Raw genomic sequence first — 15,436 nt, forward strand, 5'->3', positions numbered from 1 at the left:
ATTGACGTGAAATCATTGGAGGCATACTTACACCCTTTGGTCAATAGAATCCCATGGATTACTTGATTTAGGTTTAAGGATAAGGAAGACCCTTTCTTCTCACAAAGTAACCAGTTGGCCGTTTCATTGGTGATGGTGATGGTCACGCTAACAGCCGAGTCATTTATCTTGGTGTACTGCTCTTTGGGCACTGTGACGTTTTTCAACTTCCAGTAGATGTCCTCCGCTGTGGCTTTAGCAGCTTTGTAGAGCACACATGTGGCGGTGAATTCCTTCCCAATTTCCACTGATGGAGATTGTGGGATTATTGTTCCATAGGTGGTGATAGAACCTAGAGAAAACCCATGCATTAAGTCAATGCTACTAGGAAATGCATGGTGAATTTTACACAGAGGGAAAAGGCCATATGTGGTTGTTTTCATGGTTATTTGGAAACATATCACTAGGGTCAGTACAAAGCTCACTATCATTAAAGCACAGCAACTTAAAAAAGGAAGAAGACGGCTCATTCTAGGGTTTATGTGCAGCAGAGAGGTTAAATCAAAACATATCAGACTGTATGAAGCTGTGGAAAAGAGCCCCTGCTAAGCAGCACTTCATGACAAAAATTGTTATTGAAATGTAGTGGTACACTTACTGTAGGTGGGCCTACAGGCCAGCCATGCCAAGGACAGAAGCTGCAGCAAACGGTATGATGACTTGTCCATGATGCCTGAGGGAAGATTCAGAAATTCACAGACTCGCCAAGCATAGCCTACATTTTATCGCAAACCATTTCCCCCCCCCCCCAATTAATTGCTAGTGTTGGGGAGCAGTTAAAATACTAGTGGAACAACATGTAGTTAACTAAGTTTTGCAGTAGCGTGGTGGTAGTTAAAGAAATACTTTGAGATGTTGTCAATGAGGCCTTTTGTCTACTTCCCCAGTCAGATTAACATGTGGATACCATTTTTATGTCTCTCTGTCCAGTATGCAGAAAGTTAGTGGTAGTTTCACGAGCCAATGCTAACCAGGGTTAGCATAATGACTTGAAGTCTACGGGTATCTGCTAGCATATACCCATAGATTTCCAGTCATTTCGCTAATGCTAGTAAGCAATTGCGCTAGCACTAATGAGCAACTTCCTTGAAACCGCACGCATAGACAAACATTTTCGCCACGAGTTCATCTGACTATGGGGAAGTAAAGGGACTCATTGCCAAAATCGCTCAGTATCCCTTTAAACTAAATAATATTTGCAGTGTTTTCAGTAGGTAATTACCTTTTTGCCAGGTAACAGTGTAGCTAAGTACTGAAATACACAGTACTTTTTTTACAAAAACAACAGAAAATATGGGTGAAGTAGGCATCAGACCTGCCGAATTCTGACTTGAAACATAGTTTTGGGGTTAAATAGACTAAATTACACATTCTGTTAACATCTGACTCCAGAGTGATCAGTCTTTCAATTTGTGGTCTATGACATTTCAGATTTAGACACCAAAATGTATCACAAAGTAGTTTGGATGTAGTGATCTACTTTAAAAGATGCACTATGCCAAAATCGCTCCGCCATTTCCTGGTTGTTAAAATTCTAATAGGTCGCCGAATTTCAGTTTGTGTGACAAAACAAGCACGTATATTGTAGAGAATCACTGTACCATCTAAACCACTGAAATATACTTTCAATAACCCAAAACATTGCATTTTCAGCTGTTTGAAGCTGGTGTACAAACCCAAAAGACGCAAAAACAAAACTTAAGAACCGGAAGTTTAGATATAGCGCACATAGAACAGATATACCGCTTCTTAGGCTTGCTTCAATGAGAATGACAGATCTATAACACACATTTCTATGTGAATTTGTTCAGGTCGCCCAAAAAGTTGCATATTGCAGCTTTAAGTAAACTATATTTTTCTTAAGAGTAGCTTTAGATGTAGCTTAACTTCTTCTAGTGTGAAGTAATTGGTAGCTTTCTGAGCAGCTTCCCCAACACTTAATTGCTGACTGACGGTAGCTACAAAAGTTTGTGAACAGCTAATTTCCACAAGGACAGGCCTCTTGCGTGTAGGACTTTTTTGTAGCTATGTGTCAGCAAAGCTAGTCATATCACTACAGAATATTATTATGAAACTTATTTTCAAACTACAATAAATAAAGCTTTGGAGGAACACTGTCATAACACCATAGCTGCTACAGTTTGGGATGCACGATATATCGGAATCGGACGATAATAGCTAAAAATGCCAGCATCGGTTATCGGCACGATGTCTATTTTAACGCCGATGTGGAAAACCGGTGTCAAAGCTAACGTGCATACCTATATTACGTAGGTACATGGCATAATGACGCCACGTAAAATGTTTGCGCTACACGTGCAACACAGCATTCCTAACCTAGCCCACAATGTCTGCTGTGTGCATCAAGCAGTCAACAAGTCGAGCAGTCATTTGAAAAAGTAAGAAAATTTCAGCAACACAACTCAAAAGGTGAAATCCATTAAATGCCAAGATAATGGAATTCATTGCCCTTGACAATCAACCATTCTCTGTCGTGGGTGATGTTGGCTTTCGCAACTGGTCGAGCACCAGTACACACTACCAAGTGCGCGATTTTTCAAATGTTGCCCTACCAGAGATACACAGTAATAGCGTCACTGCTATTAGCTTCACGACATACTATGGAATGCCGTTTGGGTCTTTGCGTGTAAAAAAAGATGCACGTCAAATAACACTAATTGACAATAACACTATTTGACGCGTTAAATACGTTTTTAATTTGACACATCAAATAACAGTTCTATTATAGAATGTTGTGTGTTCTGAATTTGCGCATTGCAAGCCAAGCGCCACCACTACTATCAGTAGCAATGTCAAATCTGCACAAAAAAGTCTGCAAACAAGCAAACACCGGCCACGAATGATGCGTTTGCAATACCGCGTTAGTAATAAAGCATTATTTGTTCGACCGCAACTTCTGGGGTAGCTAGCTTTAGCTTTGTACCTAGCTAGCACCAATACAACCAGCCTGAAAACAATGACTAGTAGAAACTGCAGTCATTTTCATTATTCTTAGCAATCCTTGTGAGTAATTATTAGCTAGGTAGCCACTTGTTGTTCGCCTATTGAAAATGAACTTCAGTTCATGAAAATAAATAGCTAGGCAGCTGTTGCCCAAAACTAACGTTATAAGCAGTCAGCTAGCTTCATCTGGCTAGTGATGCTCGACCGGCCCTTGTAATGTGTTGTGAAGCTAGCCACTATAAGGATTAGGCACAATAATGGAATTTGCGGTTTGCCTTTAAAATAAAAAGTACCTATTTGAAAGTGATGCAGAAGGTTACAATTAGTGGGATCATGCCATATTTAGACTAGATAATGTTAAACAAGGTTGGAATGTGAAGCAACGAAATGGGGTATCAGTCTACCCACAGAACACAACTGTGAAGAGTTTACACAAATATTAGCATTGTAGCTCTTATTGCGGAACTGTGACTGTGTGAAATGCCCTCTCTAGTCAGCCTATTGTGTGTATTGACATTCATATTGCACTGTACAGCTTTACCTAAGGATTGGGGATCAATGAAATGGGGTATCAGTCTACTCAATTCCCAAAATATTTTTTCCCAACATCCTCCTCAGAGTTATCAGACTCCAAAACATCCACACAGTTTTGTTTTCATAGGGAAAGTGTTCAATACACATAGGTTGACAATACATGTGGCTCAATTCACAGTTGTTTCAGAGTCCCGCAATAAGAGCTACTACGCTAATGTTCTCTGGGTGTCACTGAGTAGACTGCTACCCCATGTCATTGATCCACAATCCATAGGTAAGGCTGTACAGTGAAATAAGTATGCCCCCAATGCAATTCTAAAGTATAATACAGCCAGTGTGATTTCAAAAGATTTTTGTCAAATTAACAATGTATTGTCTTATGTTGATTTTTAATAATATTCCAACCTCGTTTAGCCTGATCTGTTCAATTATGGCATAATTCTACTATTTGTATTCATTTGCATCACTATCAATGACTTACTTTTATTTTGAAGGCTAACCGCAAAGTCCACTATTGTGGCTAATTATTATTGTGGCTAGCTTCACATACATGGGTCCGACCACCATTAATCAAATAAGAACTGTCTTATAAATGAGGGTTATTTTAGATGACACCTAGCTATATAGTTAGCTAGCCAACTATAGCTACTGAAACAGATTGTCATTTTGCTATGTTTTGGGGGAAGAACATTGTTACCGTCCATGAGCTATCTTTTTTTTAATGACCAGCACTGTAGGTGGGTGAGACAACTTTACCAGCATTATAGCATACATATCGATGAATCGCTGTGACATATGAAATACGTGTGATAGTGTAATCAATGTGTAATAACTACGTAAAAAATGTATGAACACCTTAAATTATTATGTGACGTGCAATCATATTCAGGTCCTGATTGGTCAACCAGCTTATTTGACACGTCTTTTTTGACACGCAAAGACCCGAACGGCGTTCCATAGAAGTCCTGGTTGAGAATGAAACAACTGAACAAATGAAACATCACAGCAAGTAAGTGAAATAAATAGGTTTTGATTATGTTTCACTGGTAATGGGGACATATGTAAATGCCAACAAAATTACCTTTTGGTCAGTGTGTGTGTGTAACCTTTAACTAGGCAAGTCAGTTAAGAACAAATTTTTATTTACAATGACGGCCTACCCCGGCCAAACCCGGACGACGCTGGGCTAATTGCGCGCCGCCCTATGGGACTCCCAATCACGGCCAGATGTGATACAGCCTGGATTCGAACCAGGAACTGTAGTGACACTGCTGTGTCCATATATGTGTGTGTGTGTTAACTATTTAACTGTACTAGAACGCTTTAAAAAAATGACAATAAAAAATAAATCGGGAATCAGGTTTTTTGGCAAGGAAAATATCGGTATCAGCCAAAAATGTAATATCGGTGCATCACTAACTACCGTACAACAACAACAGCTGTGTAGCCTATTTGTGTTGTGTAATTCATTGGTGAGGCATGCACCCATATCACTGGCACATGGGCTCACCACATGTTCTTCTGTATTCAGTACTTTACCAATAAGTAGTAACTTAACCGTTTAGTTTTATGAGGGCCTCACTGACTACTCTCACTAGGGACTATAGGAAATGGAACCAATGATAAAGCTACTACTAGACAGCTAAGTTCGTTGTAGATAAAACACAAAAACTATGCAGATAGCTTGCTAGTTATGAACAAACAGTAGCTAGCTAAGAAAGTCTGTTAAATGACTAAAATGTAAACATAAACTAGGCCTCTATGTGAAAGTGTGGCAATAACTTATTAACTTTTCGTTAATTCACAGATCTACTCCTCTGATGACATGGCAGGCAGAACACTCCTGAAAACAAACTGCTCAGCAAAGCAAAGGCTCTATTGAGAGATACCAGATTAAAAAAAAAATTTAAAGCTCATTTTCAGTGTCTGTGTTTATATGTTAAGGGGGTGTTACTTTGGCAGATAATGTCACCCATCTAAATAAATAAATAAATATATTTTTTATAATTAACTAAATGTAGGTGTTTTTGGTTTATGTCAGTTTCATTGTTTGTTATGAATTGTTATTTTATGGTTGTAAGTGATCAAATGAACTAGAACATTTTATATTTTGCAATTCTGAGTAATTACTACATTAGTAAGGATATACACTTTATTCAGTACTACCTCAGTTGCTAAATAATTCCAAGACGGCAGCATAAGAGCACAAATTAAATTTCAGAAGATTAGTTCTCTCCCTGAATTCACCACTCCCCTGCGCGCTTTTGTCTGTCCCAGATTACTGTGAAGTAATATAATGATGATTCATGTTTATTATGAACTGTTTTTAATGCTCATGTTTTGATATTATACTTCATTACTATAACTTATCAATAAGCCTGAACATTAATTCAGTCACTTCTGGTCGACAAAAACGTATTTTAAAATTCATCAACCAGCATCGACCCGCTCAGCCTTCTCGCACAAGTAGCCAACTCAACAAGCCCCGCCAAAAAGCTTGTGGCGTCAGCGAGCACTGCCTTCTCGTGAGGGTTGCATGATGTAATTCATTGGCAGGCTTAAAGATGCACTTGTCTTCTCTATTCCGAGGCTGTTTACTCTCAATATGAGATATTAGGATTATTTTTTTACATTTTTATTTATATATATATAATTTATGTGTACTAGGGTTGAGGTTAGCGCATTGGCTACTGAATATTTGGCCGGGGTTCAATACCTGCTATGGTCACTTTTTTCTTGCTCTCCCAAAAGCAACACAGGCCTAATACATGATATATAGCTAACTGTAAAGTAATGAGTGACCATTTTAGAAAAATATGAGACATATAGTCTTTGGTTACATGCTATTTCATATGAATTATAGTGTTGCTTGTAACCTATAACTGATTCTTTGTGGTCTTATGCTGCAGTCTATGGGAAATATTTAGCAAGTCATTCATTCACATAAAGACATTGGTGAGGCAGCTGAGAAATTGTGTATTTTTGTTGTTAATTCCTTAGATCAGTCTCAAACCTGCCCCACACCAATTCCTGGACTTCCACAGAGGTTACAAGGTCACCCAGTTCAAACTAAATTTGAAACATAAAATGTGGTTTGTTTATCAAGTCTTCTGCCTTGCAATAATAAATATAATTTAAAAACTAACAACAAAAAACAGCAAAATGCTTAGACAGGTTTTGATTAACAAAATAATCAAAATGCTATTTAGTACTATATGGTATTTACTATGATAATATTATTACTAAAATAGTTTATAAAAGTATTCTAGGCTACCCTACCCTAGAATTAGGGTTAAGGATAATAGGTTAAACGTGCATCTGCTGATGTAAAAAGGGCTTTATAAATCAATTTGATTGACTGTTAGCTTTAGGGTATTTAAGGCAAAAAAAGAGTATGGTTTATAGCTCTATTGCTCCCCCTTGTGGCCTTGTGTGTACTACATACCTCCTTCGCGACACTTGCTAGGCTCATAATCTGAGGTAGCAACTGCGTCAGATCCACAAAACCAATGAGCTAGACCCATCCACTTCGTTTGCAACTCAGTGAATCTGCGTAGTGTTCGCTCAAATCGATCCCTACGAATTTAGATTGACGCATATTAAATTAGCCCGGCAGTAATTAGGAACAACAAATCGTAAAAAAAGGTTATTTCTTGATTAAAAAATGTATTCTGGCTTTTTAAATGTGCCACATCTTGAAAGAGGACAGGAACATGCGTTTTGTTTAGGTTTTACACCTTTTTCTGAAGAAAAATCTGGTTAACCATGACCAGAAAATATTTAACGTCTGATGGACACACCTCAGCCATTGCTAGTAATGCGTGTACACAGACGAACAGTGAGCTCGCCAAGTAGCCGTAACCTTGTTAATAACTAGTTCATTGCTTCAGCCATGGAGCCCAGTTAAATAATATTACCTTTTGTCCCAGCTGCTTGCCGTAGTTTTTAAATAATCGCGAAATAACGCTTTATTTTAGGGTGGTGCCAACAACTACTAGTTATATTGATTACGGTGGCACGAACTCACTTTCCGATAGTTACATTTCCAGGTATGTTGGCAATGAGACCAGCCCAGGTTAAACTTTTAGGCTTTCCTCGGGTAACTTATTATTAATAAGAATAAATGTCATGTGTCCAGCCTAAGACTAGCTATTGCCATATAGTATTGAGAAAAATATGACTAGCTAGTTCAAAATAAAGACTATCTTATTTCGCTGTCTAGACACTTGCTATGTAACGTTACCTCCATCAGAATGATAAAGAGCTATACAATAAGAATATTACTTGATAATTTTAAATAGCTAGCTACTGTAGCTAGCACGGACATTTTGAGAAAAAAAAATCGATGGATCAATTTCTAATTCCGAGAAACACAAACACGGGAATGTCATATTCGCAGAACCCCTATTCGACTATATACAACAAAACCACGAAAATACGTCCGTAACAGCCTGTTAAACAGGGCCCGACATGCTATGACAAACAAAAAAAACTCACCTTTAATTGATTTACTTGTTGGGTTAATGTATACGAGCTAGTTAACGTTAGCTGCGTAAAGATATGTAGATTTCACATCACTTAGTTTAAACTATAAGATTGCACGTCTGTCTTCTCTTTCCCAGTTCCAGTATATTGCATAACCACGAGTTTCAATACATCGCCTTGCAGCTACAAACATAACGATTGATCTAAGTATCTGTCTAGTTTGTCAACGACTTGTTTAGAGATCTGCGCAGAATTGCTGCTCTTTTGATTTGCCAGGAGAAACGTCTGTCACACAACTACTAACCAATCAAGACGCTAGATTGTTTCGCATTACTGTTTTCCAGTAAATCTGCACCCACTTGCCCGAATTGCTCCAATATGTGCCAGGCCATGATGGAGCTTGGTTTGACTGCGGCTGAATCATTATGTACCTGACGCTACAAGCTCAACAACAAGCACTGTTTAATGCTTTGTTTAATAAATATCCGAACCAAAAACAGAGTTAGCTATGGAAAATGGTATAAATGAAGTGGGTTAATGGCAGGACAGTGCTACCCTGTCTCTCCTTCATGTGTGAACAAATGCCGTGCATTTTGAGGTGATGACTCACCTGACTAAATCTGACCTGCGACTATGTGGCCTCCAACCAAGAGACTAGCAGCCCACTGAGTTAAAGCCTTTAGGTATGAGCTTGCTTGGGGGAGCTAACACAAGTCTTCAGGTCTCAGGTAAGCTTTTAATTGTACAAAAAAAATGCTCTCAGTCAGAATAGTAATAATGTTGAATCATAAATGTTTATGATGTTCAGGATAATTAAGTTGATCAAGCATAGACAAACGTATGTTTCCTCTCCCTGACACAACTGAAAAATATCAGAACGCAGCCAAAAATAATACAACATTTTATTAATTTTTGCAAAACAGTCACATGACAGTCTTAATTTCAAAAGTGCATGAAAATCAAACAGTACACAGTGCATGCGTTGAATTGTAGTGTCCATCACCAAGTACAGTATAAATGTGTACAAATAGGATGCTGTTTATTAGCAAATGTTTGCAAAGTCTGGAGCAATTTACTGTGGCATACAGAGTTCCTTTTTGAGTTTAGTCATGTTGAGGTGTCACTACAGCCTGGGTTTTGTCTAACAGCTAATATATACTATATATACAAAAGTATGTGGACACCCCTTCAAATGAGTGAATTCAGCTATTTCAGCCACACCCGTTAATGACAGGTGTATAAAATTGAGCACACAGCCACGCAATCTCCATAGACAAACATTGGCAGTAGAATGGCCTTACTGAAGAGCTCAGTGACTTTCAACGTGGCACCGTCATAGTATGACACCTTTCCAACAAGTCAGTTTGTTACATTTCTACCCTGCTAGAGCTGCCATGGTCAACTGTAAGTGCTGTTATTGTGAAGTGAAAACATTTAGTAGCGACAACAGTTCAGCCGTGAAGTGGTAGGCCACACAAGCTCACAGAATGGGACCGCTGAGTGCTGAAGCGTGTAAAAAATCATCTGTCCTCGGTTGCAACACTCACTACTGAGTTCCAAACTGCCTCTGGAAGCAACATCAGCACAATCACGTTTCTTCGGGAGCTTCATGTAATGGGTTTCAATGGCCGAACAGATATACGCTGGAGTGGTATAAAGCTCACCGCCATTGAACTCTGAAGGAGTGGAAAAGCGTTCTCTAGAGTGATGAATAATGCTTCACCATCTGGTAGTCCGCCGGACATTTCTGGGTTTCGCGGATGCCAGGAGAACGTTACCTGCCCCAATACATAGTGCCAACAGTACAGTTTGGTGGAGGAGGAATAGCAGTTTTTCATGGTTTGGGCTAGGCCTCTTAGTTCCAGTGAAGGGAAATCTTAATGCTACAGCATAAAATGACATTCTAGACGATTCTGTGCTTCCAACTGTTGGGGAAGGACCTTTCCTGTTTCAGCATGACAATGCCCCCATGCACAAACCGAGGTCCATACATAAATGGTTTGTCGAGATCGATGTGGAAGAACTTGAATGGCCTGCACAGATCCCTGACCTCCACCCCATTGAACACGTTTGGGATGAATTGGAACACCGACTGCGAGCCAGGCCTAATCGCCCAACATCAGTGCCCGACCTCATTGCTTTTGTGGCTGAATGGAAGCAAGTCCTTGCAGCAATGGTCCAACATCTAGTGGAAAGCCTTCCCAGAAGAGTGGAGGCTGTTATAACAAAGGGGGGACCAACTCCATATTAATGCCTATTTTGGAATGAGATGTTCGACAAGCAGTGTCCACATACTTTTGGTCATGTAGTGTACATTTTGTGTCCAATACGCACTGAGGCATAATCCTTTTTTTTACACTCAGAGCCAATTTTTATATTTGCTTTACACTTATATTTTCCAAATTTCATTAAGACCTGACAAGATTCTACCAAAAATAGCCTGCTGCTAGCTAACCCAGCCAAGTCCCAATCAGGTCCACTATACCACATATGTGACTCACCACCTGGATTTGGGCTTGTAGCAAAATTTGAAATATTTTTTTTTTTACATTGGATAAAAGTAGAGACTCAGAGCTACAAAGGTATATCATACACTGCATTTTGAGGAACAATGGGAAAGTAATTCTGCTTTGAAAGTTGATAAACTTGTAAACTCACTTTTGAGAAAATGACCTTTGAATGTTTTGGTATCTAGTGAAGAGCTCTAATCTGTCTACAACCATTCAGCATCGTTCACACCCTCTTAAGCTTTAGCTTGACCAGCCAAGCCGCGCTGCTTCTTAACACCCGCTCGTTTAACCCGGGAAGCCAGCCTCACCAGTGTGGCGGAGAAAACACTGTTCAACTGACGTCAACTTGCAGGCGCACGGCCCACCATAAGGAGTCGCTAGAGCGCAATCAGCCAAGGAAAGCCCCTGGCAAAACCCTCCCCTAACCCGGACGATGCTGGGCCAATTGTGCATCGCCCTATGGGACTCGCGGTCACGGCCGGCTGGATCGAACCCCAGGCTGTAGTGACACCTCAACACTGCGATGCAGTGCCTTAGACCGCTGCCCCACTCGGGAGGCCTCAATTCAGACTAGATATTTAAGAGTTTTTGAAAAACTTGGTCACAAAGTGAGGAAGATTTTACTGCCATTCTGTTACGATACTTTACATCTGCACTGTTCCTTAGTATTGTAACATTTTCCATGGCCAATTTGAGGTAATCCTTGTCAATAGAGTTGTATGTTTGTTTGACTTTGAAATCAATGGTTTTTGTTTGGCATACATTTTAAACTGAAAAATCGGATGTTATGTTCCCTTGTTATCTAAACTAAACTGCATAGCAGTTCACACATTTTCTCTTGCAGCACTCCCTTGCAAAATAATGTTTTAGGCCTACTGGTTTTGAATTGAAGCGGACTCAAGGTGTGAATTGTGAAGTCAAGTGTAGCTATCTACAGTATGTTATCTTAGCAGGATGTGGCTTTATCGCTACCTGGGGCTTAGCTCTGGTGAAAGGACTGTTAGATGACTCACTTGATACATCATGTGAATGCCCCACAAGTTTTATTCTTCTGTATGTATGGGGCTTGGGGTGGGCAGAGGACATCCATTGTATAATAGCCTTTCTGAAGGGGGTGAAATCCAGGATTTGTGGGCCAAAATAGACTGATTGGACGCAATCTTCTAGGCATAATCAATCAATCAAATGTATTTATAAAGCCCTTCTCACATCAGCTTATGTCACAAAGTGCTGTACAGAAATGACTGACTGACCAAGGATTGTCCCTTCTGCCTACTGTCAAACAAGTCATGCTCGCTCCTGCTTTTCTGAGAGCGGTGGACAAAGTGGGTTGTCCATCGGCCCTGTGGCTTGACTCTGCTGATCGGCACTCTGGGAGCTGACCAACAAAGATGTGCCCAGAGTGATGGGCGGAAGACTTTGCATCCATATGTGAGGCAGTCCTTCGCTGTCCAGATTTCGAATGGATTGATTTGCTGCCCCGTTTCCACCTAAACAAGTTCTCCTCCTCCAAGGAGGAGTCCGCCAGGCAGTCTCCTCCCTCAGGTGTCCACCGCGGCCCAGCTCTCTGTGGCCGGCGGCGTGGTGCTCTTTCTTCCTCTTGCAGGAGAAGGTCTGGTTGAGCATGCAGAACTTGCCCTCCTTCTTCTGGGACTGGTCACTCCTCTGGGAAGGCAGCATTCTGACTGAGTCAGATCTGTGGAGAATCAATCAACGCGACCATGTAGTCTTATTCACAACTCTGTGGTTTAAGTCGGACGGCAAGCATTTTCTTTTCCCCAATTATTTTTGGCTTTACTAATCGACAAATAATCAACATGTTCGATTGGACACAGAATTATTGCATGGCCATTTCCACTTTAAATTAATAGTAACTACACACACACACACACACACAAAATGCAGTGTTAACCAAGCTGTTGTCAGCTGAGATTGATGCTGGCAGTGTGGCCACAGTACATTGCATATGTGAGAGTTGTGTTCTCATTGATAGCCCTAGGTCCAGGCTCCACCCCTAGCCGCAGTAAGGCCTGGACACAGTCCTCCTTCCCCGCTGCTGCCGCCCAATGAAGAGCAGTGGCAGTCAGTGCCGGATAATTTTTTCTATTACAGCATATTGGATGACTCTCATTCATATTCCATTCACCCAGTTCAATGTAACAGCGATAGGTTTAGGCTACTACATGATACTCAAATTTTCTCTATACCCATCATGAGGTTGCTACAACCTAGGCTCTGAATTAAAGTTTACAATGTAGGTGCACATTTGTCGAGAGACACATTTTAGGTGACAGACAGTGACATTCAATGCCACCTTGTACACTCTTGCCTGCATCTAGCTGATATAGGGTGTAATTATTAGTCCAACAGTTGCAAACAAGTTTCCATTGGACAAATTCAGGTATGTTTATCCCCGTTTTTGTTCTGTTTGCTTCCATTTAAGAAACTTATTTAAATAGAATCGGTGGAATGAATACACCCCTGATCATGCGTAAACTCTCATAACAGCCACGTTGTATTTCTTCTCTTCCCTTCGCTTGTGGACTTAAATGCACAACACATCAGCTGTATGTGACCAGTTGAAAAAATTACGTTCCAAGCTGAACCGCTACACACAACCTACATTATTGTCACCATATTAGCTAAAGTAAAGTCATAGTCAGCATAGCTAATAGAACTAATGTGTTAGTAAATCCACTTAATTCATGCAGTAACGTTAATGTATAGTCAGTAAGCAGTTACACCGGGGGGCCCCGGTGGCAATAAATGAGTAACACCAAAAGCTTACCTTGACTTGGAAGAGTTCCAGTGTTGTGTTGGATAGTCATAGCCAGCTAGCTAACATAGCATCCTTCTGTTTGATCAGGGTGTTTCAGTAGGCTGAACTTGCTAGCTAAATAAGTGAAACTAAAAGTGAGAAAAAATGGCACTCTCTTAAATCACCTTTATTTTGGAAGAAATTAATTTGTTCAAAACTGTACAACTATTGTCTTACTCTTTCTTTGAGTCAACTACTCACCAGATTTTATACACTGCAGTGCTAGTTAGCTTATGCTTATGCTTTCAGTACTAGATTCATTCTGTGATCCTTTGATTGGGTGGTCAACTTGTCAGTTCATGCTGCAAGAGCTCTGATACGCTGGAGGACGTCCTCCAGAAGTTGTCATAATTCTATGGAAGGGGGTGAGAACCATGAGCCTCCTAAGTTTTGTATTGAAGTCAATGTACCCAGAGGAGGACGGAAGCTAGCTTTCCTCCGGTTACACCATGGTGCTACCCTACTGTTGAGGCTACTGCTGTTGAGGCTACTGTAGACCTTCTTTGCAAAATAGTGTGTTTTAATCAGGTATTTGGTGACGTGATTATATTTAGTATAGTTTCATCTAAAAGGGATAACTTTTTAAATGTTTTACAATTTACATTATGAAATTCACCTTGGTAGATGGTCCTCCCCTTCCTCCTCCTGAGGAGCCTCCGTTGATGAAGACGGATCCTGGAGGATGAACAGATCTTCTTATATACAGTAGATCATCTTACCATGATTAGTGCAGTTGTTCATGATAAGTAAATGCATTTGCATACTGGTTTTCTAAATGAAAAACACTTATACTCCTGTGAAACCTTTTGCTGACTTTGCTTTATATGAAAGGCATTGCCGGCAACAAGGCCTCTACTTTTATTTCCGCCAACCGACCTAGTCGTAATTGCGGTAAAGTTCTGCCTACGGTTTAGTATGAAATGTATAATACAAAAATATTATTATTGGAATCTGCCCAAGTTGCCATCAACTAAGGTGTAATTGCACCAACTCCATTTCCACAAAAACTTTTGAAGCAATATCAATGTTCATGGGAAAGATTAGGGACACCTTCCTAATATTGAGTTGCACCCCTTTTGCCCTCAGAACAGCCTCAGTTCCTCATGGCATGGACTCTACAGTTTGTGTGTCGAAAACTGTTCCGACGGGGATGCTGGCCCATGTTGACTCAAATGCTTCCCACAGTTGTGTCAAGTTGTCTGGATGTCCTTTGGGTGGTGGACAATTCTTGATACACACGGGAAACTGTTGATTGTGAAAAACCCAGCAGCGTTGCAGTTCTTGACATACTCAAACCGGTATGCCTGGCACCTACTACCATACCCCGTTCAAAGGTACTTAAATCTTTTGTCTTGTCCATTCACCCTCTGAATGGCACACACAAACAATCCATGTCTGAATTGTCTCAAGGCTTAAAAATCCTTCTTTATACCCCCACCTCATCATCACCACTGATTGAAGTGTATTTAACAGGTGACATCAATAAGGGATCATAGCGTTCACTTGGATTCACCTGGTCAGTCTGTCATGGAGAGAGCAGGTGTTCCTAATGTTTTGTAGACTCCGTGTATAAAGCGCTTATCCCAGCAAGAATGTGGTAAAAATGAATTCTGAGAGCATAATCTGATGTCCTTTCCCGGTGAAGACTGCGGGAGTGCAGTTTCATTAAAAACGTTTTGCTGCCGTTTTTTACTGTTAAATAACTCTGACCACACATTAGAATATTGTGTAGGCCTACTGATCTGTCAACCAGACACTTCCTCATTGCAGACTATTTTTGGATGTCACATGTCAGAATATGTGCCAGGTGGTGGCACTGTGGTATCCTACATGGGAAACAAAAAACAGAACTAATGCATGGTGGCTCAAATGTGTGAGTCTCTTATGTTATCTACAATACATAGTTATGTAATGTACATGTACTTACAAGCTTTTAGATACAAAGGCTGTGTTTACACAGGCAGCCCAATGCTGATATTTTTTCCACTAATTGGTCTTGATCAATCAGAAAAGATGAAAAAGATCTGGTCAGAAGTCCAATTAGTGAAAAAAACATCAGAATTGGGTTGCCTGTGTAAATGCAGCC

At 40.3% G+C, this 15,436-nt stretch overlaps 1 protein-coding gene across 1 annotated transcript in view; it reads right to left on the minus strand.

Moving 5' to 3' along the window:
• Positions 1–8,207, minus strand: part of LOC120021190 (interleukin-6 receptor subunit beta-like) — a 57,977-nt gene extending 49,770 nt beyond the window's left edge. Inside the window, exons 1-3 of the mRNA XM_038964834.1 lie at positions 8,035–8,207; positions 638–712; positions 32–331 (exon numbers count right to left, since the gene is read on the minus strand). Coding sequence (XP_038820762.1) covers positions 32–331; positions 638–707 — 370 coding nt within the window. The 5' untranslated portion in view covers positions 708–712; positions 8,035–8,207. The remainder of the gene's footprint in view (positions 1–31; positions 332–637; positions 713–8,034) is intronic.
• Between the last annotated feature and the right edge of the window lie 7,229 nt (positions 8,208–15,436).

Source organism: Salvelinus namaycush, chromosome 26, assembly GCF_016432855.1.
Source record: "Salvelinus namaycush isolate Seneca chromosome 26, SaNama_1.0, whole genome shotgun sequence".
NCBI lineage: Eukaryota > Metazoa > Chordata > Actinopteri > Salmoniformes > Salmonidae > Salvelinus > Salvelinus namaycush.